The sequence below is a fragment of the Peromyscus eremicus genome, chromosome 23 (assembly GCF_949786415.1).
Source record: "Peromyscus eremicus chromosome 23, PerEre_H2_v1, whole genome shotgun sequence".
In the NCBI taxonomy this organism is placed as follows: Eukaryota; Metazoa; Chordata; class Mammalia; order Rodentia; family Cricetidae; genus Peromyscus; species Peromyscus eremicus.
In genome coordinates, this window is record NC_081438.1 from 13,166,136 (window position 1) to 13,190,105 (window position 23,970).

At 50.5% G+C, this 23,970-nt stretch overlaps 1 protein-coding gene across 1 annotated transcript in view; it reads left to right on the forward strand.

Moving 5' to 3' along the window:
• Nucleotides 1-23,970, forward strand: part of Tmem120b (transmembrane protein 120B) — a 42,522-nt gene that overhangs the window by 8,598 nt on the left and 9,954 nt on the right. Inside the window, exons 2-6 of the mRNA XM_059249173.1 lie at nt 11,862-11,980; nt 13,587-13,703; nt 17,553-17,612; nt 18,202-18,297; nt 20,757-20,846. Coding sequence (XP_059105156.1) covers nt 11,862-11,980; nt 13,587-13,703; nt 17,553-17,612; nt 18,202-18,297; nt 20,757-20,846 — 482 coding nt within the window. The remainder of the gene's footprint in view (nt 1-11,861; nt 11,981-13,586; nt 13,704-17,552; nt 17,613-18,201; nt 18,298-20,756; nt 20,847-23,970) is intronic.

The window sequence follows — 23,970 nt, forward strand, 5'->3', positions numbered from 1 at the left end:
ATAGTTCTTACACTGGGGGTGGAAGGTGGCTGCTAACTATGGGGTTGTCTGTAATTGTGTTTTGTTTTTTCAAGACAGGGTTTCTCTGTGTAGCCCTGGCTGTCCTGGATCTCACTCTGTAGACCAGGCTGGCCTCGAACTCACAGAGATCCACCTGCCTCTGCCTCCCGAGTGCTGGGATTAAAGGTGTGCGCCACCACTGCCAGACCTGAACTTCATTTTACTTCTCCCTTTAATAGTGGGTTGGAACATGGGAGATAACTCACCCCAAACTGGGAGCTAGCTCTCCGCAGACATAACCGTTTGCTTTTTAAACCAGCTTATTAAACATGATTGACTCCCACATCAAGTTGCTACTTCTAAAAATAATCCAGAGTGTTGGGAGTAGCATGGCAGACAGACAGCTGTGTAGAGGACTCTATTCCACAGACCCAAGCAAGCCCAGGTCCCTGACGGTCTAGTTTGAGAGCAATTCAAACATACAAACAAAAGCATGCGATGTATCATAGACTACCTAAAGATGGAGGTGCTGGGAGGGGGCAGGTAGTCATAGAGAAAACGCGGCCAGAGAAGAGTCAAAGGCTAAGACTCTTACTTGCCAAGAGCAAAAGCTACGGGGCCTGGAGAGACGGCTCAGTGGTTAGAGCATTGGCTGCTCTCACAGAGGACCCGAGTTTGGTTCTGAACACCGACCCACATGGCGGCTCACATCCATCCATGCCTCCATTTCCAAGAGATCCAGGACAGCAAGGGCTACAAAGAGAAATGCTGTCTCAAAACAAACAAAATAAACAAAGAAAATGGAGTTCAGCAGTCTGGTATTTTCTTTAAAAATTAGAAATTTATTTTTATGAGAAGGAAAAAAAAAGATGGACATGGAAGCACATGCCTTTAATTCCAGCATTCGGGAGGCAAAGTTTTGTTTTGTGATTTTTTGTTTCTTTGTTATTTTTGTTTTTGTTTTTTCAAGACAGGGTTTCTCTGTTTAACAGTCCTAGCTGTCCTAGAACTCACTTGGTAGACCAGGCTGGCCTCGAATTCACAGAGAGGAGTTTTAAGGCCAGCCTGGTCTACATAGCAATTTCCAAGTCAGCCAGAGTCACAGGGTGAGACCCTGTCTCAAAACAGGTGGCGGGGTGAGGACGGAGTTTACTTTACCATCCAGCAATCCCATTACTAAGTGTCTACCACACCCAGATGGTCTTGAATTCCTAATCCTCTTGTCCCCCACCCCTGGAATCCTGAGACTGTATTAGAGGTGTGTGCCACTGTCAGATCCAAAGGAATCCGAGACAAATGGCTAACTGTGGTGCCTCTTAGCATACCAAAGCTCGTGCTGACCTCCGGGCTCTCCCAGCTCTTCTCGCCGCGCCCCCTACCACGAACTTCTCCAGCTTCCAGGCTTCCCTGCCCCCAGCTTCTCGTTCCTGTGTACCCCTGCCATTTCTGCCAGGCTGCCTCTTTGCTCTCTTGGCTCTTGGTTCTCTTCAGCACCCTCTCTCTTGGCCCTCTCTCCTCTTTTCGTGTGTGCGCGCGCGCGCGCGCGCACACACACACACACACACACACACACACACACACCGCCCCACCTCACCCCCCACGCACTTACTCCCTCTCTCTCCCCCTCTCTCTTTCCTGTCATGGCCCAGTTCAGTCTGCTAGCCATGTTCGGTCCCTGCTCTGGACTCTTCCAGATGCCTCTGGCTGTCCTCTCCCTCAGATCTACAATAAAAACCTTCTCAGCCGTCCCTCGGAGCAGTCATGCCCTCATTTTATTCAGCCACCACATCCTGTTTAGTGGTGTCAAGAGGATGAAATCCAAGGCCTCTTGCTCACCGGGCAAGCCGTCTCTCTACCCCCTACAAAAAGACGCATTCTGTAGAGACTCAAGAGAGTGGTAGCCTGGGGTGGAGAGAGAAGGAAGTGGGCAGTGACTGCTAATAGAACATGGGAATCTTAGTGGGTGATGGGATTTCTGAAATTTGACGTGGTGATGGTACACCTTAGTAAATGCCTGAAAGTCACTGAACTGGGCCAGCGAGATGTCTCAGGATGTACAGTGCTTGCCGGGCAAGCCCGACAGCCTCACTTTGATCTTTTGAATCCACATAAAGGGGGAAGGAGAGAACTGACTGCATGAAGTTGTCCTTTGACCTCCGTGTGCATGCCGTGCTGTGTCTCCCCATCACCCTCCTCTCTCTCTCACACACACATATAATAATAATAATAATAATAATAATAATAATAATAATAGTTAACAGGTGTCACTGAACTGTCCGTGTACCCGTTTTTGTGAGCTCGTGTATGTGTAGGGTCTATGGTGTACACATCTTTGTCAGTACCTAACTTACACATTGGCGAAGTTGTTAGAAAGAGTGCTTTGGTTTCTGGAGTTGGTGGAAAAGCTACCCCACAAGAATGTTTAGACATCTTCATGCTTGGCTGTCTCCTTAGCTACTGGCCTGAGGAAGGAACCGCTCAAGTGGCTTTCAAAGTCCTTATTTGTGGCATTTTTTAGAGAACAGTGCTCTAGGCAAGAGACTGGTCGTTAGACCAAGGAAGGTCTGTGGTTTCTCTCTCTCTCTCTCTTTTTTTTTTTTTTTTTTGGTTTTTTGAGACAGGGTTTCTCTGTGTAGTTTTGGTGCCTGTCCTGGATCTTGCTCTGTAGACCAGGCTGGCCTCGAACTTACAGAGATCCGCCTGGCTCTGCCTCCCGAGTGCTGGGATTAAAGGCGTGTGCCACCGCTGCCCGGCGTGGTTTCTCTTCTTACCTGACGTGGTTCACTTTGCCCAGGAGGGAAGTTCCGGTCCTTGTCCCGTTAGTGTGGATTCTGGCCCCTGCCTGTGCGGTGAAGATAGTAAGAACTGGTAACGCCACACAGGGCACAGTGGAGTGTGTTTGCCCGTGCAGTTGGGCATCCGAGGGCATGATTTCAGAGGGGGCCAGATACAGAAGAGGGCCTCCATTTCTCTCTCAGCTTTCCTCTCCTTAGCTGGATTCATTCCCAGGTATCCAGACATTGGTAGGACAGCCCTGTTAGCTCTGGACCTCCATCTTACTACCTTCCGAGCTAGTGGGAACAAGGCCACCCTGTTCTGACAGTCCCTTACGAGCCCCACACTAACTGTCCTTAGTTCTGAATGCCCATCCTTGTATCAGCCAGCTGGGTTGGCGGTGGGGGGTGTTGAGACTCTAGTTGGCCAGGCCCAGGCCATGTGCCCTGGAGTCTAAGGCAGGACCAATCTCACTCCGAGCCAGATCTCATAGATTGAACGTGGGGAGAGATTGGTCTCCAAAGACATCTATAGCACTGGAAGTCTGCCTCACTGGTCAAAAACAACAGAAGGTCTCTGTCTGGCCAGCTGGCTCCACAGGAGGAGTCCAAGGTTACTTGGAGGAAAGGAAGTTATGGACAATGTTGTCATCTGAATCCAAAGTGTCCCCCACAGGCTCATGTTCACTTGAGCTGGAGCTTGCCATGCTGTTCTGAAGGCCATAGAGCCTTTAGGAGCCGGGGCCTGGTTGGTAGAAAGTGGGTTCCTAGAGGTGGCATTTTCAAGTTTATACCCGCCCCTGCTTCCTGTCCAGCCCCCTCTGCCTCCTGAACCTCAGTGACATGAGAGGTCTCTGCCACACATTCTCTGCCACGATAAGTGGAATCCTCTGAACCGTGAGCCGAACACCCTCCCTCCGTTACGTTGTTTCTGTCTGCATTTTGGTTAACGACACAGAGGAACAGGGGGCATCTTTGGTTTGTCTTGGCTCCTGGGAGAAGCAGCTCACGGCACAATAGGACTGAGCGTGATGGAGGCGCTCTGTGTGCACAGAAGGAGAACAGGAAAAGTGCCCTTTCCTCCCGCTAGAGATGCCGCGAACAGGGTGTCAGCGGAGAGCTGTGGGCCTGAGGATTTGGCTCCGCGGTCGAGCGCTTGCCTAGTGCGGTGACTCAAATGAGCGTGTCCTCCATCGTCCTGGGCATTTGAACACCTGGTTCCTGGTTGGCGGTGGTGCTTGAGAAGGGTTGGGGGGGCGGGAGGAAGCGCATCACTGGGGGGGCGGGCTTTGAGATGAAAAGCTTTGTAACATGTCCAGTTCACCGGCTCTGCTTTGTGCTTGCATTTGAGGATGGGGGCGCTCAGCCTCCTGCCTGACACACACACACCCCTGCTGGCCCGCTGCCACACTTCCCTACCATGATGATTCTTTTTTTTTTTTTTTTTTTTTTGGTTTTTTGAGACAGGGTTTCTCTGTGTAGCTTTGCGCCTTTCCTGGATCTCGCTTTGTAGCCCAGGCTGGCCTCGAACTCACAGAGACCCGCCTGGCTCTGCCTCCCAAGTGCTGGGATTAAAGGTGTGCGCCACCACCACCACCTGGCCCATGATGATTCTTATTCCATAAGCCAAACGAACTCTCTGAGAGTCGCATTGGTTGTGGTGGTGTATCACGGTAACGGAAAAGTAACTAATACAGAAGTTGGTACCGGAGAGTGGGCTCTTGCTGTGGAGAAAAGTAACTAATACAGAAGTTGGTACCGGAGAGTGGGCTCTTGCTGTGGAGAACCTGACCATGTTTTTTTGGGGTGAATGTGGAGGACTTGGGAACTTTGGACTAGAAAAACAGTTGGATGCTGTAAGTAGAACGTTGGAGCTTGGAAGGTGGTAGTGTGCCGAGGGCAGTGGAGATTGGAGATCCAGTTCAAGAGGTTACAGAGGGGAACAATATTAGCAACTGGGCTAGAGGCCGTGCATGGCATATTTTGGTGAAGAATCTGGCTGCCTTCTGCCTACGTCTTAAGAACTTGCCTGAGGCTAAATAACTCCGAAAGCAATAAAGTGCTTTCATTGGCTGAGGCAATTTCAGGGCAGCCTAATAATGACTCTGTGGAGCGGCCGTTATTGATAACTAACTCATACGCACGTCTACGATGAGAATGAGCAAGTGGGGCAGAGAGAAGTACAAAATGCACTCTCAGCAGAGGAGAAACTCAGTGTCCAGCCAAGGCTTGTGTTGAAGGAGATGAGATTAGTATCCTTCAGGACAGGCCTCCCGCTCGGTCCTAGGGCGAGACCCTGCCCCGTTAGGCTCCCAACCCGTGAAGGAGTGTGAAGGATTTCTGCTCCTGGAAAGCAGCTAAATAAAGCTGCTGGTGTGGTTCAAGGGGGGCCAGGTTGCACCCCAAGCTGGAGGTGGCACTTGGCAGTGTCACCCAGGTGGAGTTGGCTTTAGAGGCGTGAAGGATGCAAGAGGGAAGGAGGTGTGGATTCTCCTCCCTACATGGTTTCGGGGAGCCCCGAGGTTAGGCAGTGCATGGCAGGGGATCCCCTTGCGTGAAGACCGTGCTTTTCTAACAAAGGTTCCTCCAGTGAAACGAGATTCAAGGAGGCTCCTCCCTCCCTTCCTTCCTTCCACACGTGACTGAGGCAGGTTCTAGGTGGGGTGTGAACGAGGGTTCATATGTATTTTGAGACAGGGTCTTAATGTGTATCCCCAGCTAACCCAGAACTCTGTGTGGACAAGGTTGGCCTCCAACTCAGAGAGAGCGCCACCTGTCTTTGCCTATGAGTGCTGGGATTCAAGGTGTACACCACCACTCCACCTGGTTACTTTTTTTTTTTTTTTATAGACAGGGTCTTTTGTATCCTATCTTGGCCTTGAACCCTGATCTTTCAGACTCCCATTTTGCAAATGCTGTTATTAGAGTTGTGGCCACCGTTTTTCCTTGACTTTTAATTATGTGTTACTGAATAGAATAATAGTAACTGCCTCAAGCTCATGGACTGGGGGGTGGGGTGGGAATTTAGACAGAGCACAGGAATTTAGAGTTGGTCTGGAGGACTAGCTGTGCCTTGCTGGAAGTCTGTCATGACTACCGCGGCCAGGGCCAGAAGCTTGTGGAGTGTTTTTTTTTTTCCGCAGGTGTCTGGCCGGAGTAACTTGTCTTTATGCAAATGCACGTTCAGACTTTTGGGTTCTCTGTGTAATTAGGGCGTTGGGGTGGTGGGACTCTTTGTTCCAGGGAATGAGGTGGATGCTGCATGGGCCTCTGTGACCTTGTCTTAGGAACTGTGTGGTGTCACCTGTGCCCTGTCCTGCTGGGTCGTCACGCCAAGCTGCTCAGATTTATTTAGCCAAGCATGGTGGTGCACGTCTTTAATCCCAGCACTTGAGAGGCAGAGGCAAGCGAACCTTCTCTGAGTTCTCGGCCAGCCTGGTTTTCACAAGGAGACATTGTCTCAAAACAAAACACCCAGAGCTGTTAGGAGCAATTACTTCTTGCAACAGTGTATGGTTTTCTGTATGTATTTAGAAATGGCTCGATCTTGTGTATCGAAACAGGCAGGTAGAAGGAAGGAGGAGCAGGGGAAGGGTTACTCAGAGTGACCAGGTTTCAGGTGTAGAGAATGTGTGGCCCAGTGATAGAGGCCTGCCCAGCGTACATGGTATCCTGGGTTCCATCTCTAGCACTCAAAAATAAATAAGGAAATAAAAGAGTGGGAGGGGCCTTGAGTATTCTTTTACACAGAAGTAAATAATAAGGGGGTAAGAGGAGACCTCTGGAGGTGACAGGCAGGTCCACCGCGTCTCAGGGCTGTACACTCATCTCCACTCCGTCACTTCCTAGACATTAAATTTGTTTCCTGTTTTTTTTTGTTTTTTTTTTTTTATATCAATCATACGCTCTACTGCTTTGTTTTAGTTTTGATTTGGGTGCTGAGCATTGAACGTAAGACGTCACACATGATGTATTGTTAACGAAAGGAAGGTGGTAGACATTCACACCGACTACAGCCTCCAAGAACGTGGAGCAGAGTATCTAGGTGAAACCTGTAGCTGGGTGCCGGAGAGCACACCTGTAGTCCCGGTACTTGGGAGGCCGTGGAGGATCCCTGCTTGAGTTCAAGGCCAACTTGGGCTACATAGTGAAGGTGAAGTCAGCCATGACTATAGAGCGTGATCCTGCCTCGCAATCATAAAGAATTTGGTAACAGTGGTGACTTCTGGGGAAGAGGGAGAAGATCGATTGTGATGGTTCTCAACCTCCCTGAAGCTGCGACCCTTTAATACATTTCTCATGTTTGGTGACATCCCCCCCCAACCATAAAATGATTTCTGTTGCTACTTCATAACTGTAATTTTGCTCCTGTTATGAATCATAAAGCAAATACCCGATATGCAAGATATCTGATATGTGACCCTCAAAAGGGTCGGGACCCAAAGGTTGGGAACCACTGGATTAAGGGCCTTTTCAGAGCTGACTTCAGCCATGGCTGGCGCTTTAATTTTTAACAAGGATAATGTCTTCGTGTTTGACTTGTGAAATTAAATATTAATTCACACTGATGAGGGCCTGGTCAGCATCTGGCTGCTGATTCCGCGGCCTTTGTCTTATCTCTCCAGGGTTGGAGCTGACACTGAAGAGGGCCAGGAGGCCGTGTAGCCCCTTATCATGCTGGAGCCTCCCCTGCAAAGGCCCCACCTTCTAGAGTGCTATCTGGGGCCCCTGCCTTCCCTGTGATGTCTTGGGGGGGGGGGCTCTCCTTTGTTCCAGATAGGTGTTGCACTGAAGCATCCAAGACTCATTTCCACACCATCTCTCTTCAAGAGTTTATTTCATTGTGTTTATTTATTCCTTTCTATGGCTGGGGCCTCACATATGCAAGGCAGGCACTTAACTATGTTCCAGGCCTGGCCCTGAGATACCCTCTTAATTACAAATAGCAAAAGTTGATCACTCAACAGTAGAGACTCAGAGGGACACGGTGACCAAACACTCTCAATTGATGTCACAGACACCACGTTCCTCCTGACAGGAAGCTCAGAGCACAGGTCATCATCACGTCCAGGCCCACTACAAAAACAGAACCAGATCCTCGGGAATCATCAGATGGAATCCAGGTCGAGAGACATTCTCTAAATGATGTCAGTTCATAAGAGGTGGAGGTTGAAGTTCCGTTCAGGTTACAGAGACAAAAAGATGTGTATGAATACTCAGTGTAAAATTGAATGGGACCTGAGAGCTGAAGGACAGAAGCCATAAAAGAGACAGTTTGGGCTGCAGGATGGCTCAGCAGGTAAAGGTGCTTGCCTGCCCCCAAGCCTGAGGACCTGAGTTCTATTACCGGGACCTACATGATGTAAGGAGAGAGAACCACTCCTGCGGACTGCCCTCTGGCCTCGTGGGCACTGTCTTAGGGTTTTTATTGCTGCAACAAAACACCACGACCATAAATCCAGTTGGGGAGGAAAGGGTTTATTCGGCTTACACTTCCACAGCACTGTTCATCACTAAAGGAAGTCAGGACAGGAACTCAAACAGGGCAGGAACCTGGAGGCAGGAGCTGACGCAGAGGCCATGGAGGGTGCTGCTTACTGAACTGTTCCTCAATGGCTTGCTCAGTCTGTTTTCTTATAGAACCCAGGACCACCAGCCCAGGGACGGCACCACCCACAATGGACTGCTGGTGTTGTACCCCCACCCCCACCCCCACCCACCGCCCCCCACCCCCCATTGATCACTAATTGAGAAAATGCCCTACAGCTGGATCTCATGGAGGCATTTCCTCAACTGAGGCTCCTTCCTCTCTGATGACTCAAGCTTGTGTCAAGTTGACACACACAACCAGCCAGGACACGCACTGTGGCCGACAGCAACCAACCACCCATAGGATAAATAAACAAATGTGATCGAAAACATTTTCAAAGGACAGTTGGCCAAAATGTGAGTTGTGGTGTCTGAGATGAGAGCCTCGTATTCTATCAAGGTTTAGTAGCTGCATGTGAATAGAGCAGATATCATTGATCACAGCTGATGCACATTTCTGTGGAGAAGTATGATGGTTACAACTAACTCCCTAAGAAGCTGGCACAGGGGTGGGGTGGGGTGGGGTGGGGTGAGGCAAACTTCTTTGGCAAAGGGCCAAATAGAGAATTTTTTTTTTTTTTAAAGCTTTGGAGGCCGTATGGTTTCTGTCACGGCCACTCACTCAGCTGTTGAAGTACCAAAGCAGCCAGCCACAGGGCATGTGTGATGGGCGTGACGAAGAACCAGTAAAACTGTGTGTGTGGCTGCCACAGTTCCAGTGGCCTGTAATGTTCACAGAGCTTGGGATATTTTAAATTTTGTATTTTTTTCAACCCTCCAAAACCCACTTCTGTCTTACAGCCTCCACAGAATTCGATGGCAAGTTTGCTTCGTGGTTACTGATACAGAAAGAGAAGCGCACCCACGGGAGACAGACACATACTGAGAGCGTAGAGAGGGGTGTTCTTCTGTGGCTCTCGCAAACTTGAAATCATCTCAGGAGAAATAAGCATATTAGGAAAACGTGATTTTTTTCTCTGGGAGGCCCAGGAAGGAGAGGAGGCTGCTGGCTTTGCCCCCTTGCAAATGAATGGTCCAGGGTGACTGGCTCACACATTCTTGCATATCATTGCTAATTCTTCTCCCTTTTTTCCTTTTTGTGATGTGGTCTCCCTCTGCAGCTGTGGCTGGCCTAGAACTTGCTGAATAGACCAAGCCAGGCTTGAAGTATCAGTGACCCGCCTGCCTCTACCTCCCAAGTGCTGCATTAAAGACGCCCATCAGCGTTCACAGTCCATCTGATACTTATCTTCCTTTACTTCCTAATTCTCTGCCTTACCTTCCGGTCCTGCTTGGCCGACATACTAGTTAGACTCTGCACCTGGTGTCGCCTCCTTTTCCTGTGTGCTAAACATGCGTCTGTGTCAGCTAAGAAAATGGCTGTTTAAGCCAGGCATGGTGGCACACACCTTTGATCTTAACACATGGGATGAAGAGGCATTCGGATCTCTGAGTTCAAGTCCATTCCTGTCTGCATAGAGTTGCAGGTTAGCTAGAAAGGGAAGGAAGGAAGGAAGGAAGGAAGGAAGGAAGGAAGGAAGGAAGGAAGGAAGGAAGGAAGGAAGGAAGGAAATGGCTCTTTGTTGTACATCAGCCAGAAAGGAAGGAAGGAGAAAGAAATGAAGAATGACTCTTTGAACTGTGCCCACTGCTCATTGATTTTAGTTTCATGTTCTGCACCCCCTCCTTGCTCCCGTCACCTCACAGACATGACTTACTGGGAGATGAGTGTAGCAGCCGTTTGAGAACTTACTGTGGCACCTTCTCCCGGATTCGGGATAAGTCTCTTGTTATAAAGCTCAGAAGGGTTATTTCCAAGAATGAAATATCAAGTTTATTGAGTGATGTTATCTGGGGCAGGGAAGATGGCTTTCGGGGGAGGGGTGGGAGGGGAGACAGACAGGAGCTTTTCTTAGTTGACTTAGCAAGAGCTCTCTTCATAGCGAGGACCAGAAAGTCAACGTGAACAGGAAGTAGAAAGGAGCTTACGGGTCTCTGTACAACCTACAACTCAAACCCAACAGCCGAAATCTTTGTTGTGTTGTTACCATAAAATACTTAAGACTGGATACTTTAGAAGGATAAGAGGTCTGCTTTGGCACATAGTTTTGTAGGCTGAATCCATGCTCGAGGGCCACATATGGCAAGGGTCACACGGTGCATCATGGGGTAGATAATACCATGGAACACGATGAACGTGGTGAATGAGTGGGTGCATATGGAAGAGCATGCGTTGGGAGATTGAGCGAGAAGCACCAGATTTGTATACCGCACAGTCTGTGCTTGTGAGTACTGACCTAGTCCCATGAGACTTAACTGACTCCTGTAACTTAGTCCTTCGACAGCCTGCTGCCTTGACCTAGTTACCTGTCACTTGTTCCCAGCTCTTAGAGATCCCAGTACATCTCAATACCGTGACATTAAGGACCCAGCGCATGTACCTTTGGACCTAAACCCAAGCAATAGCAGATGCTGTGAGAATTTCATCATATCGTCTCTGGATTCGCTTTTCATGCCTGGCTTTATTCTTAGGAAGACTTGGCCCGCTCCGACTAGAGTGGGCATACCCAGGGGGAAAAAAAAATACCCTCTTATCTAATCCTTCCATCCAGAGTCCCAGGACTGGCTCTCATTGGTCAGTAGGAACCACGTGTTCACCTCTGAACCAGTCAGACTGGAAGATAGTGATTGGCTGGCACTGGATATGTGGCCAGGGCATGTTCTGCTCTCCAAACCATGTAGATGAAGACTTGGCAAGGGGTAGGCTGGGGCTATCATTGACTTGGTAGAGTGTGTGCCTAAAGCCCTGGGTTTGATTCCCAGTACCACATAGCCTGGGTGTGTTAGCATATGGGTGTCATTCTCATACTGAGGAGGTAGAAGTGGAAGAATCAGAAGTCCAAGTTCATCCTCAGCTGCGTAGTGAGTTCAACACCATCCTGGGATGCGTGAAACACGGTCCCACAAAATCAAGAGGAAATCTTGGCCAGGAGGCTGAGGATATACTTCAATGGTAGAAAATCTGCTGAGAATGCACAAGCTGCTAGCCTCAGACCTCAGACAGACAGACAGACAGACACACACACACACACACACACACACACACACACACACAGACACCTACACACACAACAAAAACACATGGCAGTCCTACTGTGTTTAGTTGTTAACATGAAACAGATGAATGAAATAGGCACACACCTTTAATCCCAACACTCAGCAGAGGCAGGGGGAATCTCTTTTCAAGGCCAGCTTGGTCTACACAGTGATTCCAGGACAACCAGGGCTACATAGACTCTATCTTTAAAAAAAAAAAAAAAAAACCATTAGGAATGAAGGAATGACCCCGGGGAGAGCTGGCACTTATCCCACAGCCACTGTGTCCTGCCTCCTTCCTTGGCCAGTTGCAGTCCTGGATGGCTGTACCAGGATAGCTGTCACCCGAGACCTCTCTAGCCCTGTCTTCAGCCCTGTGACAATGATGTGTCTGCCCTTCAGGAGACACACAGGATCTACAAGCAGAAGCTGGAGGAGCTGACCGCGCTCCAGACGCTGTGCAGCGCCTCCATCAGCAAGCAGAAGCGGCACCTCAAGGACCTGAAGCGTACACTCCAGAGGTAAGAGGGGGCGATGCTTGAAAGCTCCCCCGGGGCCTCCTGCCCCCCTCCCCCCATCGTCTCACTCCATAGGTAGGACTCATCCTCACTCTGAGGTTGACCTTGAATTTCTGGCCCTCCTTCCTCCCTTCCTGAGTTGGGGTTACAGGTGTCGGCCACCAAGCATGGTTTATGCAGTGCTGGGTTCGCTGGGCTGGAACCCAGGGCTTTGCACACGCCAGCGAGGTGAGCACTCCACCAGTGAGCTCCACCTAAAGGACAGAAACCCAACTCAAAGCTGGCTTAAGAAGAAAGTGGAAATTTTAATGGAAAAAACCCAGGGATAACTTCAGGCATCACTGGACCCAGGGGTCAGAGTGTGTTTCTAGGACTCTTTTTTTTTTCCTCTGAATTTTCTCTCGGTTGGCTTTTGCTCTCTCGGTCACTGAGGCGGCCACCTGCATGCTGAGCTTAGCTCCTCTGGTCGTCCTGACTGAGGAAGACTGGCTTTCAGCCTCTGTCATTTTAATAATTGTCTGCCGTTCAGACTGTTTGGACACTGTGGGTGCTCAGCAGAACCCCAGTAGATACAGTAGAGCTTTCCAGCCCGGCTATGATAGACTCTGCTCAGCATCGCCACAAGAGAAGCGCCTGCTGAGGAAATCTGACCTGTGAGTTAGGGTCCTGGACTGAGCAATTCTCCCATTCCAGGGTGTGGTGTCTCCCAATATGGTTCTGTTTTTCTTCGTTTTTAAAGGCAGGGTCTCATGTAGCCCAAGCTGACCTCAAACTGGCTATATCCAAGGATGACCTGAACTCTCAATCCCTTCTGTCTCCATCTCCCAAGTATCTCTGCTCCTTCACCTTTTTTTTTTTTTTTTTTTGAGGGGGGTGGGCAGACAGAGAGCATTTGTTTTTTCAAGACAGGATTGGTTTGTGTAGCCCTGGCTATTCTGGAATTTGCTTTGTAGACCAGGCTGGCCTCAAACTCAGAGATCCACCGGCCTCTGCCTCCCGAGTGTCGGGATTAAAGGCTCGGGCCACCACACCACGCCCACCTCTGTCTCCTAGTGTCGGGTTTACAAGCCCATGCCACCGCACCCGCCTCCAACTTGGTTTTCTAGTTTTGATAGTTGCGTCTCTCCAAAGAGCAACAGGAAGACCCTGACTGGTTGACCCCTAGTACTTCCTCGTGCCTCTCAGTCAGTCCAGTTAGGAAGCTTTTTTTTTTTTAAAGATTTATTTATTTATTATATATGTTTGCCTGCAGGCCAGAAAAGGGCACCAGATCTCATTACAGATGGTTGTGAGCCACCATGTGGGTGCTGGGAATTGAACTCATGACCTCTGGAAGAGCAGCCAGTGCTCTTAACCTCTGAGCCATCTCACCAGCCCCCAGTTAGGAAGCTTTAAGTTCTGTTACAGTAGAGGAAAACAGCTTAGCCACCCACGCAAGTCCGTCAGCTCCTGTAGGCTGAGTGTCATTCATCCCAGATGCTTCACTGTATCTCCTCACGTCATCTTTCCGTGGCCGTTGTTGGTGGATGCCACCCTTATCTGTCAGGTACGGGAAGTGGCATCACCAAGGCCCCAAGGCTGCAGGGGCTCAGCATCACTCCCATTACAGGTACAAGTGTCATTCCAGTCAAGAGGAGGCGGAGCTCATTCAGCAGATAGGCGCCAACATCAAGGAGCGGCAGAATGTCTTCTTCGACATGGAGGCCTACCTGCCCAAGAAGAATGGGTAGGAGTAGGAACCCTCTGATTCCTGTTGCGCGGGTGCCCGCTCCCTGCTGGGGTGTGAAGATTCCAAGGGGCCACTTCTGTACCTGCTTCTCCCAATCCAGGAGGAGCTACCGTCCTTCCCCTGTGGCTGGGAGTGACCTCCCCAGGGTGACTCTTGGGAGCTGGCACCTGATACCTGTGTGTGCCACCTGGGGTAGATGGAAAGTGTTTTCTCTCAAGAGAGCCAACATGTATTGAGTGCATCTTGCATGCCCAGCATTGTACTGGGCATGCCCGTTTGTGGCAGCAGACATTTTATTCTCAATAGCCTACTGTATTAGACTGAAGTGTTCTCCCCTCTGTTTCCCCCAGGGGTTGAAACCAGGGCATCCTGGCATGCTAGGCAGTGTTCTAGACTCAGCTACACTCCCAACCCCCCCCTTTTTTTTTTTTTTCAAAGGAAAGGCCTCACTATATAGCTCTGGCTGGCCTGGAACTCTCTGTAGACCAAGCTGCCCTCAAACTCGAGGTGATCCTCCTGCCTCCGCCTCTTGAGTGCTGTAATTACAGGTGTGTGCCATAGTCTGTCCTTATTTACTCTCTGTTTTTGAAGCAGGGTTTAGCCTGGCATGGAGTCAGATCTTTCCTGGAGGGGGAAGATTCCTGTTAAGCTTCAGCCAGATGAGTATTTTTTGGTTTTTTTTTTTTTTTTTTTTTTTTTTTTTTTTTTTTAAATTTATTTATTATGTATACAGCATGTATGACTGCAGGCCAGAAGAGGGCACCAGATCTCATTACAGATGGTTGTGAGCCACCATGTGGTTGCTGGGAATTGAACTCAGGACCTCTGGAAGAGCAGTCAGTGCTCTTAACCTCTGAGCCATCTCTCCAGCCCCTTTTTGGTTTTTTGAGACAGGGTTTCTCTGTGTAGCTTTGGAGCCTGTCCTGGAACTCATTCTGTAGACGAGGCTGGCCTGGAACTCAGAGATCCACCTGCCTCTGCCTCTCGAGTACTGGGATTAAAGGTGTGGCCACCACTGCCCGGCACCAGATGAGTATTAATATGGTGGCCCCGGGACATTGTGACCCATCCCTTGGTTTTCCTTTCTTGCTGTATTTGGATTGAAAACTCCCCACGTTAGTTGGCCGTCCTGTTAACAGCACCCTCCCTCCATCATTCATGACCTACCTCCATCATTCACGACCTCCCTCCATCGTTCATGACCTCTAGGACTGTGTTGCTCAGACTCACTTCCTCACCTGTGTGGGCATTTTTGCCTCAGGTGGGAGCCTGTGTCACACGGGGTAGACAACTCAGAGTTGCTTAAGAAGAAAGGAGATTTTTTTTTTTATTTGCATTTGTGTAAAGGTGTGAGATCTCCTGGAATGGGAGTTACAGACAGTTGTGAGCTGTCATGTGGGTGCTGGGAATTGAACCCGGGTGTAGCTAAAGTTTTCCTGCCTGGCCCACAGTCAGGGCAAATCTCTCTCACCTGCCAGTCCCATAGCTGCTCAGACCCGACCAAGCAAACACAGAGACTTATATTGGTTACAAACTGTATGGCCGTGGCAGGCTTCTTGCTAACTGTTCTTACAGTTTAAATTAATTCATTTCCATAAACCTATCCCTTGCCACATGGCTCGTGGCTTACCAGGATCTTCACATGCAGCTTGTTATGGTGGCGGCTGGCAGTGTCTCTCTAACTCAGCCTTCCACTTCCCAGCTTTATTCTCCTCCTTGCCCCGCCTATACTTCCTGCCTAGCCAACGGCCAATCAGTGTTTAATTGATTAATCAGCAACACATTTGCCATACATCCCACAGCACCCGGGTACTCTGGAAGAGCAGCCAGTGCTCCTAACCCCTGAGCCATCTCTCCAGCCCAGAAAGGAGGTTTTATAGCTCAGAAAAAATACAGATATAGCTCAGGTGTGAATGGGTCCTGCCATTAAATGCTGGTAGAACCTGCTTCTCATTTAACTTTTTTTTTCTTGCTGTCTTTTCCTATATGTATGTCTGTTTTATTCATAGGCAGCCTTTTTCTGTAGACTACTCCCCAGCCAGGCCAGGCTTGCTCCTGACTGCCTAGCCTTTCTAATAGAAAAAAATCTGGCTCCTCCGTTGTCTCGGGGATTTAAAATCCTAGGGTGGGTTTTTATTGAGTTACCTGTGTTCTGTGAGCTTTCTTACCCCAATCAGGAGGAGGAGGTACTGCTTTTATCCGCTTTGGGGCCGTGGTGGAGCCTCGTCTCCGAAGGGATTACATTACTCTTGCAGGATCTAGGGACTGAGTGCTAGGTAAGGAATCCGGATGGCCCCTCAGTACTTCACATCCCCTTCAGACTAGCAGTGCTCTGAAAAGCCGCCCGAAGCTGGAACGAAGGCCCCCCACCCCCAATTCCTCCTCTCCAGCTTCTCACTCTTCCAAGCTCAGTTCAAATGCCACCGCCTCAGTGAGGTCTTTCCAAAGCCCCGTCACCGATAGGAATTTACCTTTTCTCCCTCAGGGTCTCAAGGAGCCCTGGTATGCACCTTTGTTAGTGTGTTAGAGCACAGGCTGGTGAACAGAGAGAGGCCTAGCCATGCCATGGTTCACATAAGAGAGCTTCTCCTGGGGCTAGAGCCATGGCTCAGGTGGTTAAGAGCCCTTGTTACTCTTGCAGAGGACCTGGGTTCAATTCCCGGCACCCACATGGTGGTTGGCAACTGCCTGTAACTGTAGTTCCAGGGGGCCTGATGGCCTCTTCTGGGCACTGAAGGCACTACACACATGGGGTGTGCAAATGTACATGGGAACAAAACACCCATCTACATATGTGAGAGAGAGAGAGAGAGAGAGAGAGAGAGAGAGAGAGAGAGAGATCGAGAGAGTGCGCACCTGAGCGTGAGAGTTCACTTCTCTCTGTCATGAAGAATCGGAGGTAAGAGGCCATGCGCCGTGGGCTCATTAGGCCATCAAGGGGCCGATAGTTCTTCCGACCGATGCCTCTCTACCCCTCAGCAGCTGTCTTCTTCCATGAAGACAAAGACAGTTCCCGCCATCACAGTCGTAGGAAGGGAAAAAAGAGGGAAGAAAGCAATCCCTTTTTCCAAAACACAGCTGCCATGTCTTGTAGCAGCTGAACAGATACTATACCGTGACTTCAACCTACCCTTCTGGCATGCATCCCCAGTGGAAATGAGTGCTCATGTTCCTGTGTTTGTTTATGTGTATGCATGCTGCGGACACACACATGTCCTTGGCGTGTATGTGGAGGTCAGAGGACACATTGCAGAAGTCTGTTCCCTCCTTTTATTGTGTGGGTTCTAGGGATCGAACTTGGGTCATCAGGCTTAGCGGCCTGTACTTTTATCCACTAACTCTCATTGGCCTAGAATCTTTTGTGTGTGTGTGTGTGTGTGTGGTTTTTGAGACAGGGTTCCTCTGTGTAGCCCTCCTGGCTGTCCTGGAACTCGCTCTGTAGACCAGGCTGGCCTCGAACTCACAGAGATCCTCCCGCCTCTCCTGCCCGAGTGCTGGGATTAAAGGCGTGCGCCACCGCCTCCCAGCTGGCCTAGAATCTTTTTTAAAATTAACCTAGGTGTTGGATAAGTGTCTTTGACTCTTTGGCTGTAAGTTAGTTACCTGCTTTTGTCTGACTGCAAAGGAGGCTGGGAGATCTGGCCTGTAAGTTGGCTTCAGTGGGGAAACAGCTGGTCATACCGTCAGGAGTGCGGTTACCACGCTCTCTGGTTAAACATGGTTCTCAGCCATTGTGGGGCCCATCTGACGTTAGCTGGGCGTCCTGTTTTCTGATGTGAGACGCTCCGTGTGCATCCACTAAGCTTGAAAAGCGTTGGTTGCGCCCTCACAGGTCTTTCCTTCCAGGCTCTATTTGAATCTGGTTCTTGGCAGTGTGAATGTGACTCTCCTCAGCAACCAGGCCAAGTGAGTACGCCCGGATCCCGACCGACCAACTCCAAGGAAGCCAGCCTCTTGGGCCGTTTACTGGGGGACGATGGGTGGAAGCGAGGGTTTTTTGCATGGATCAAAACTGGTTAGCAGTTGAGGCTCTGGCTATCTGGCTTTCTGACCCTGCCCACCTCAGTGGGGGAGCGCTTGGGGGACCTCGCCTTTCTTCCTTGCCCAGAGTCAGTATGTTGGTGGATAGGACACCCCCCCCCCCCCCCGCCACCCCAGTTCCCACGAGAGTGACATCTATTCTTTCTTACACCTGATACAGCATTTGTTCTGGAGAATAGAGTCATGCCTAACCAATCTAGGTGACATGTCCAGGTGGCATCGGCCCTTGTGTCTGCTGCAATCTTTAGGTGAGGGTAGAGAACTTGTCTTTGACCCTTGTCTGCCCCCAACATGGCCCCAGAGCCCAGGAGCTGGTACCTTCTGTAGTTGGTCCTCTTTCCCTCACTAGACGTCACTAGTTGAAGGTCAGGTTCTGCTGTAGATCTGTGGGCAGGATGTGGCAGAGCGGGATGGTAGCAACACAAGACCTTTCCTGGGATGTCCGTCATGGCAGGTTTGCGTACAAGGACGAGTATGAGAAGTTTAAGCTCTACCTGACCATAATCCTGCTTCTGGGTGCTGTGGCGTGTCGCTTCGTCCTGCACTACAGGTAATGGGGCATGGTGGGGTGTGGGGGAGGGCATGGGGGTGTGGGGGAGGGCACGGGGGTGTGGGGGAGGGTATGGGGGTGTGGGGGAGGGTATGGGGGTGTGGGGGGCAGGGGGTGTGGGGAGGGCATGGGGGTGTGGGGGAGGGCATGGGGGTGTGGGGGAGGGCAGAGGGTGTGGGGGAGGGCATGGGGGTGTGGGGGAGGGCAGGGGGGTGTGGGGGAGGGCAGGGGAGTGTGGGGGAGGGCATGAGGTGTGGGGGAGGGCATGGGGGTATGAGGAAGGCGTCCTCAGGGAGGCAGGCTGTTGTTTTCCCCAGCCCATGGCTAGTACAGGGTGGGGAAGGACCAGTTCTGACTGCCAGGAAGTAGCATTCCTGCCCATCCCGCATCCATCTAGCAAGCTTCATGGACCAGCTGCTTGCAGGGCCTCCAGATGTAGTCCTTGATGGTCTAGTGTGGTTTATGTAGACCCTGGAATGGGACACAGCCCTAACATGGAGTGCAATGCTGACATGCATGGGTGAGCTTTGCTAGCATCATGCTAAGTGAGAGAGACACCAGGTACAAAAGGCCGTGTATTGTATATGTCCGTTGATAGGAAATGTCCAGAAGGGGCAGGTTCAGAGACACAGCGGGAGCAGAACTTGCCAGGGGAAGCAGGAATGGGGAGTGACCATTCACGGGCACCGGCATTTCCTTTTGAGAATGATAGAATACCCTGGAATTAGTCAGTGGTATAACAAAAATGAGCAAAAGAGACCAAATTACATCTTCTTTAAAAAATTTTTTAGCCGGGCGGTGGTGGTGCACGCCTTTAATCCCAGCACTCGGGAGGCAGAGCCAGGCAGATCTCTGTGAGTTCGAGGCCAGCCTGGACTACCAAGTGAGTTCCAGGAAAGGTGCAAAAGCTACACAGAGAAACCCTGTCTCAAAAAAAAAAAAAAAAAATTTAAGGCCATGCTGGCCTAGAATTCACAGAGATCCTCAGCTTCTGCCTCCCGAGTGCTGGAATTAAAGGCATTTGCTCCCTAGCCTTTCGATTACATGCTTTAAAAGGGAAAATTGTATGGTATGTGGATTACATCTCGATTTCATAATAAGTAGATCAATAGGGCTGAGGCTGTAACTCAGGTGCTTGCTTGGTATGCAGGGAGACCCTGGTTCAGTCTCCAGAGTCGAAGAAGCCAGATTTGGTGTTGCATCCCTGTAATCCCCAGCTCTCAGAGAGTGGAGGCAGGAGCATCAGAAACTCAAGGTCGTCACTGGCTACAGGAGAGTTGGAGGCCAGTGTAGGATGTATGAGACCCTACCTCAGAAAGAGTAAAGACTGATACATAGAGAGATGGGTGCATTCGAGAACAAGAAGAGCCATCCCAGGCTGTCTGGATTTAAATTCTGGCTTTGAGACTGAACGGCTGTGTCTATGGGCAGGTTCCCTATGGAGTCCTCAGTCTCCCCCTTTGTTGGACAGTGGCAGCAGGCCATGCCTCATAGGGTTATAGCCGGTCAGTGAGCTCACACTGTGTGTGGTAGTACTCAGTTTCTGCCCATCACTGACTGAGAAGAGAGGGAGGGCAGATAGAGAGACAGGACCCATATTGCCAAGAGGGTCTGGTCCTCTCCTTTCTCTGCCTGGGTTTTCTGCCGTGAAGGGGGAGGCAGCCAAGTATGGCTTAGGCATTTGGCCTAAGTGTCAAGGTTTATTTCCTGGCGTGCACTTTGCTGAGAGTCCAGCTCTTGGCCTGGCTACTTGAATTTCCCAACAAAGGCCCTTGCAGGCTCTTAGTTCATGCCTGCCTGCTGCCAGTGCCCGGCTTGTGACCCCGAGGGCAAAGGCTGCACACCCAAGTAATGCCTGCTCATCTGCCCCTCTGAAAGAGAGAGTTCTTGGTGTCCAGTTCAAGGCCCTTACACTGGGGCCTCTGGGTTCCTCCCAGGGAAGCCAGTGGTGTGTCACATTCTAAGCCATGGTCTAAGCTCCACCTGGAGCCTGGATGTCCCCATTTCTCCCCCCCTCCTCCTCCTCTTACACACAAGTCTCTAATTTATCTCTTGGACAAAGTTTCATCAACTGGAGAACACAGCAAAAACACTTTCTGTCGCCACCCTGGAGGCCGGAATAAGAGGTCAGGGATGTTGCAGGACCATGTTGGTTCTGAGTTCCCAAGAAAGCTCTTCTGCGTCTCTCTCCTGTGGCTGTCATCAGTCACTGGCATTTTTCAGCTTAACCCTGTTACATTCCGTTGGCTGTGTGGGCTGGATGGCTAGGGAGGGGGCCTCTGCTAGACCTTGGCACGTAGGTGGGGCCGGGTAGAGATGAGCCCCAGGGTCTGGGTGTAGGCGGGGGAGGCATCCGAGGACTGGTGTAAACCGTTGGCATTTCTGGTCCTGGCTGTCCTGTCAGGCCAAGGGGAGAGCTCACACTGTCCCCTTCCCTGGGGCTGTTTTCTTCCAACTAGGGTGACAGATGAAGTCTTCAACTTCCTGCTCGTGTGGTACTACTGCACCTTGACCATTCGGGAGAGTATTCTCATCAGCAATGGCTCCAGGTAACTAGAGGCCTGGCTGGGGTGGGACGGTCATTTGGGGGAGCAGGGAGCCGAAGAGAAACGATGACACCCAGGGCTGGTGCGGTTGGTGTCATGTCACCCACTTTATGGTCAGTCTCTTGCTGACAAGCAACAGGAACCCCAAGTTGGACTGATTTCGTGTCATTAGATTTGATGTCATGTCCTTGGAAATCTGTCGTCTCATAAAAAAAACAGGTTCCCCGGGACTGACTTCAGGTAAGGCTTCATTCAGGGTTCAGACACTGAGAGTGAGACTCAGTTTCTCTCCATCTCTCACCCTCGCATTCTGTGCTGTCTGTTCTCAGGCTCTGTGTAGGGTGCTACAAGGACACCGGGCTTACGCCATCACCCCCAGCAAACGGCACCGTTCATTTCTTCTGCGTGTCTCACCAGCCTTGTCCCATTGGCTGGGTGCAGGCTGGACCATGTGCCTATCTCTGAACCAGTCTTTGTCACCAGAGAATGCAAGGCTATGATTGGCCAGGCTTGAGTGCAGTGTCCATCACAGCTCCAGAGACAGAGCTGACTGGGGCATCCATCGAGGGAATGGAGAAACGGCAAACAGACACACACACACACACACACACACACACACACACACACACACGGACACGGACACAGACACAGACACACACGGACACAGACACAGATACAGACACATACACACACACACACACACACACACACACACACACACACACACACACACAGACAGATACAGACACACATAGACACACACATACATACATACATACATACATACATACATACATACACACGGAAATAACCGGGTTCAGGTGGACTGTGCTCTCTGGTGGGCTCAGGTGGACGGCAGCACTCCAGCAGCTCCGTGTGTTTATGATACAGAGTTGAACAGAGCTGTGGGTATTGCACGCAGCTGAACAAGGAATCAGGCTACTACATACAGATAAACAAAGAGGCAGGGTTAGGGGATACAGCTGGACCAAGGAGACAGGTTTCGCTGATCTCAACAGGAGCAGTCTCTGTAGGGGAGCAATCTTCAGTCTGGAAATAACCTGGGGGAAGAAAGCTCCAGGGGACATTTTCTGCACATGACCACCGGCATTCGTACTGGACCAGGAGGGAAGGCTTTGCTGTTTCTCTGAGCCCAGCTCAGGGTTGGCTTTGCCATTTCCTTGGAGGTCTGAGACTTGGAGGCCTTTGACATGACTGTGTTCATGCCAACAGCACACATCCACTCAGGGCTTCCTCCACTCCCCACATGTGAGCATTACCTTCCCCTGGGTCCGTCAGCAGATAGAAGGAAGTGTCAGGAGTGGGGGTGGGTCCCAGGGGACATTGTTCCTGGGAAGATGAATGGATTTTGGTGAAAAGAGCAGAATGTCTTCCACAAGAGAAGGGAGGAGGAGAGTGGACCAGTGATGAGGGTCTTGGGGGTGGGGGGTCTCTGAGCAGCTCTGGAGCGCTGGGCAGGCCCTGGCCCCTCTTTGGACTGTTTCAGTGTCCCTGGGAGAGCCACCAGGTCTCAATGTCAGTGTACGAATCTAGGAAGGAGGTTCCCAGTGCGTCTAAATTCAGGAAGACCTACTGTTTTTCCTTTGTTTTGTCTGCTCTGCCCGCCTCTGAGCAGAGTCTTGGATCCCAGTTAAGATCCATGATTTGGGGGACTGGAGAGATGGCTCAGCAGTTAAGAGCACTTGCTACTCTTGCAGAGGACCCATGTGTGGTTCCTAGCACCCATGTGGTGGCTCACAACCATCTATATAACTCCAGCCCCGGGGGATTCAACACCCTCTTCTGGCCTCTAAGGACACTGAGCACACATGTAGAGCACATATATGCAAAACAGCCATACACATAAAATAAAAATACATTTTAAAAAAGGTTTTTTAAGTCAGGCGGTGGTGGCGCACGCCTTTAACCCCAGCACTCGGGAGGCAGAGCCAGGTGGATCTCTGACTTTGAGGCCAGCCTGGTCTACAGAGCAAGTTCCAGGACAGCCAAAACTGTTTACATAGAGAAACTCTGTCTCGAAAAAACAAACAAACAAACAAACAAAAAGGTAAGATCAATGATTTGGGGCTGGCAAGATTGCTCATTGGGTAAAGACTCTTGCCACAAAGCCTCGACTTGACTTCAGTTCCTGGGACCCACATAATGGAACGAGAGAACCAACTATAAAGTTTCTTTCTGACCTCCACACACTCCCACCCATAATAAATAAATAAATGTAATTAAAATATTTTTAAAAGATCTGAAATATCCTAGCAGTGGTGGCACACACCTTTATTCCCGGCACTCAAGAGGCAGGAAGATCTCTGAGTTCAAGACCAGCCTGATCCACAGAGTGAGATCCAGGACAGCCAGGGCTACACAAAGAGCCCCCCGCCTCCCCCCCCCAAAAAAAAAAAAAAAAAACCCAAACTGGGTCGTCTGTCAACCCTGCAATCATGGAACACCAGCTCACTTTCTGCCTGGTGATCTCTTGCAGCAGGTTCTTCCTGCGTGCTCGAACCTGAACACTGAGCCTAGAGCAGCCTACTGAGGAGGGCACAGCCGTGCTTAGGGGCATAGCCTGTGGCATGCAGAGGAGGTCAGTGTCCTCAAACTGCCTTCCTTCTGGTCCTTGTCCATGCCACTGTTACCCTCTCCGTACACCACCCGGGCCACGGGTTCCTCACATCATCAATCAACCCACTCCCCGTCTTCTTTCTTTATTTGGTTTTCTTTTCTGTCTTTGGAGACCGAGTCTTCAGTAGAAGAAGCCCAGCCTGGGCTCCTCTTGCTTTTGCCACTGCCTCGGGCTGGGATGACAGGTGGGCACCACCATGTCCTGCGACAGCTCTCCCACTTTTTTCCTGGTGGTTATTGTTGAAACAGGGTCTCACTGACGTAGCCCTGGCTGGCCTGGAGCTTGTTATGTAGACCAGGCTGTCCTTGGACTCACAGATTTCCCCCCTTCTGCCACCACACCTGGATCCACCCCCCCCCCCTTTTTTTTTTTTTAACTTTCTGGTTGCCGGTCTCTTCCTGTCCCTGTGAACTTGCTGCCAGGCTCGTCTCTGTCACACACATTAAGAGTGCTGGGCGGCTGGAGAGAAATGGCTCAGTGGTTAAGAGC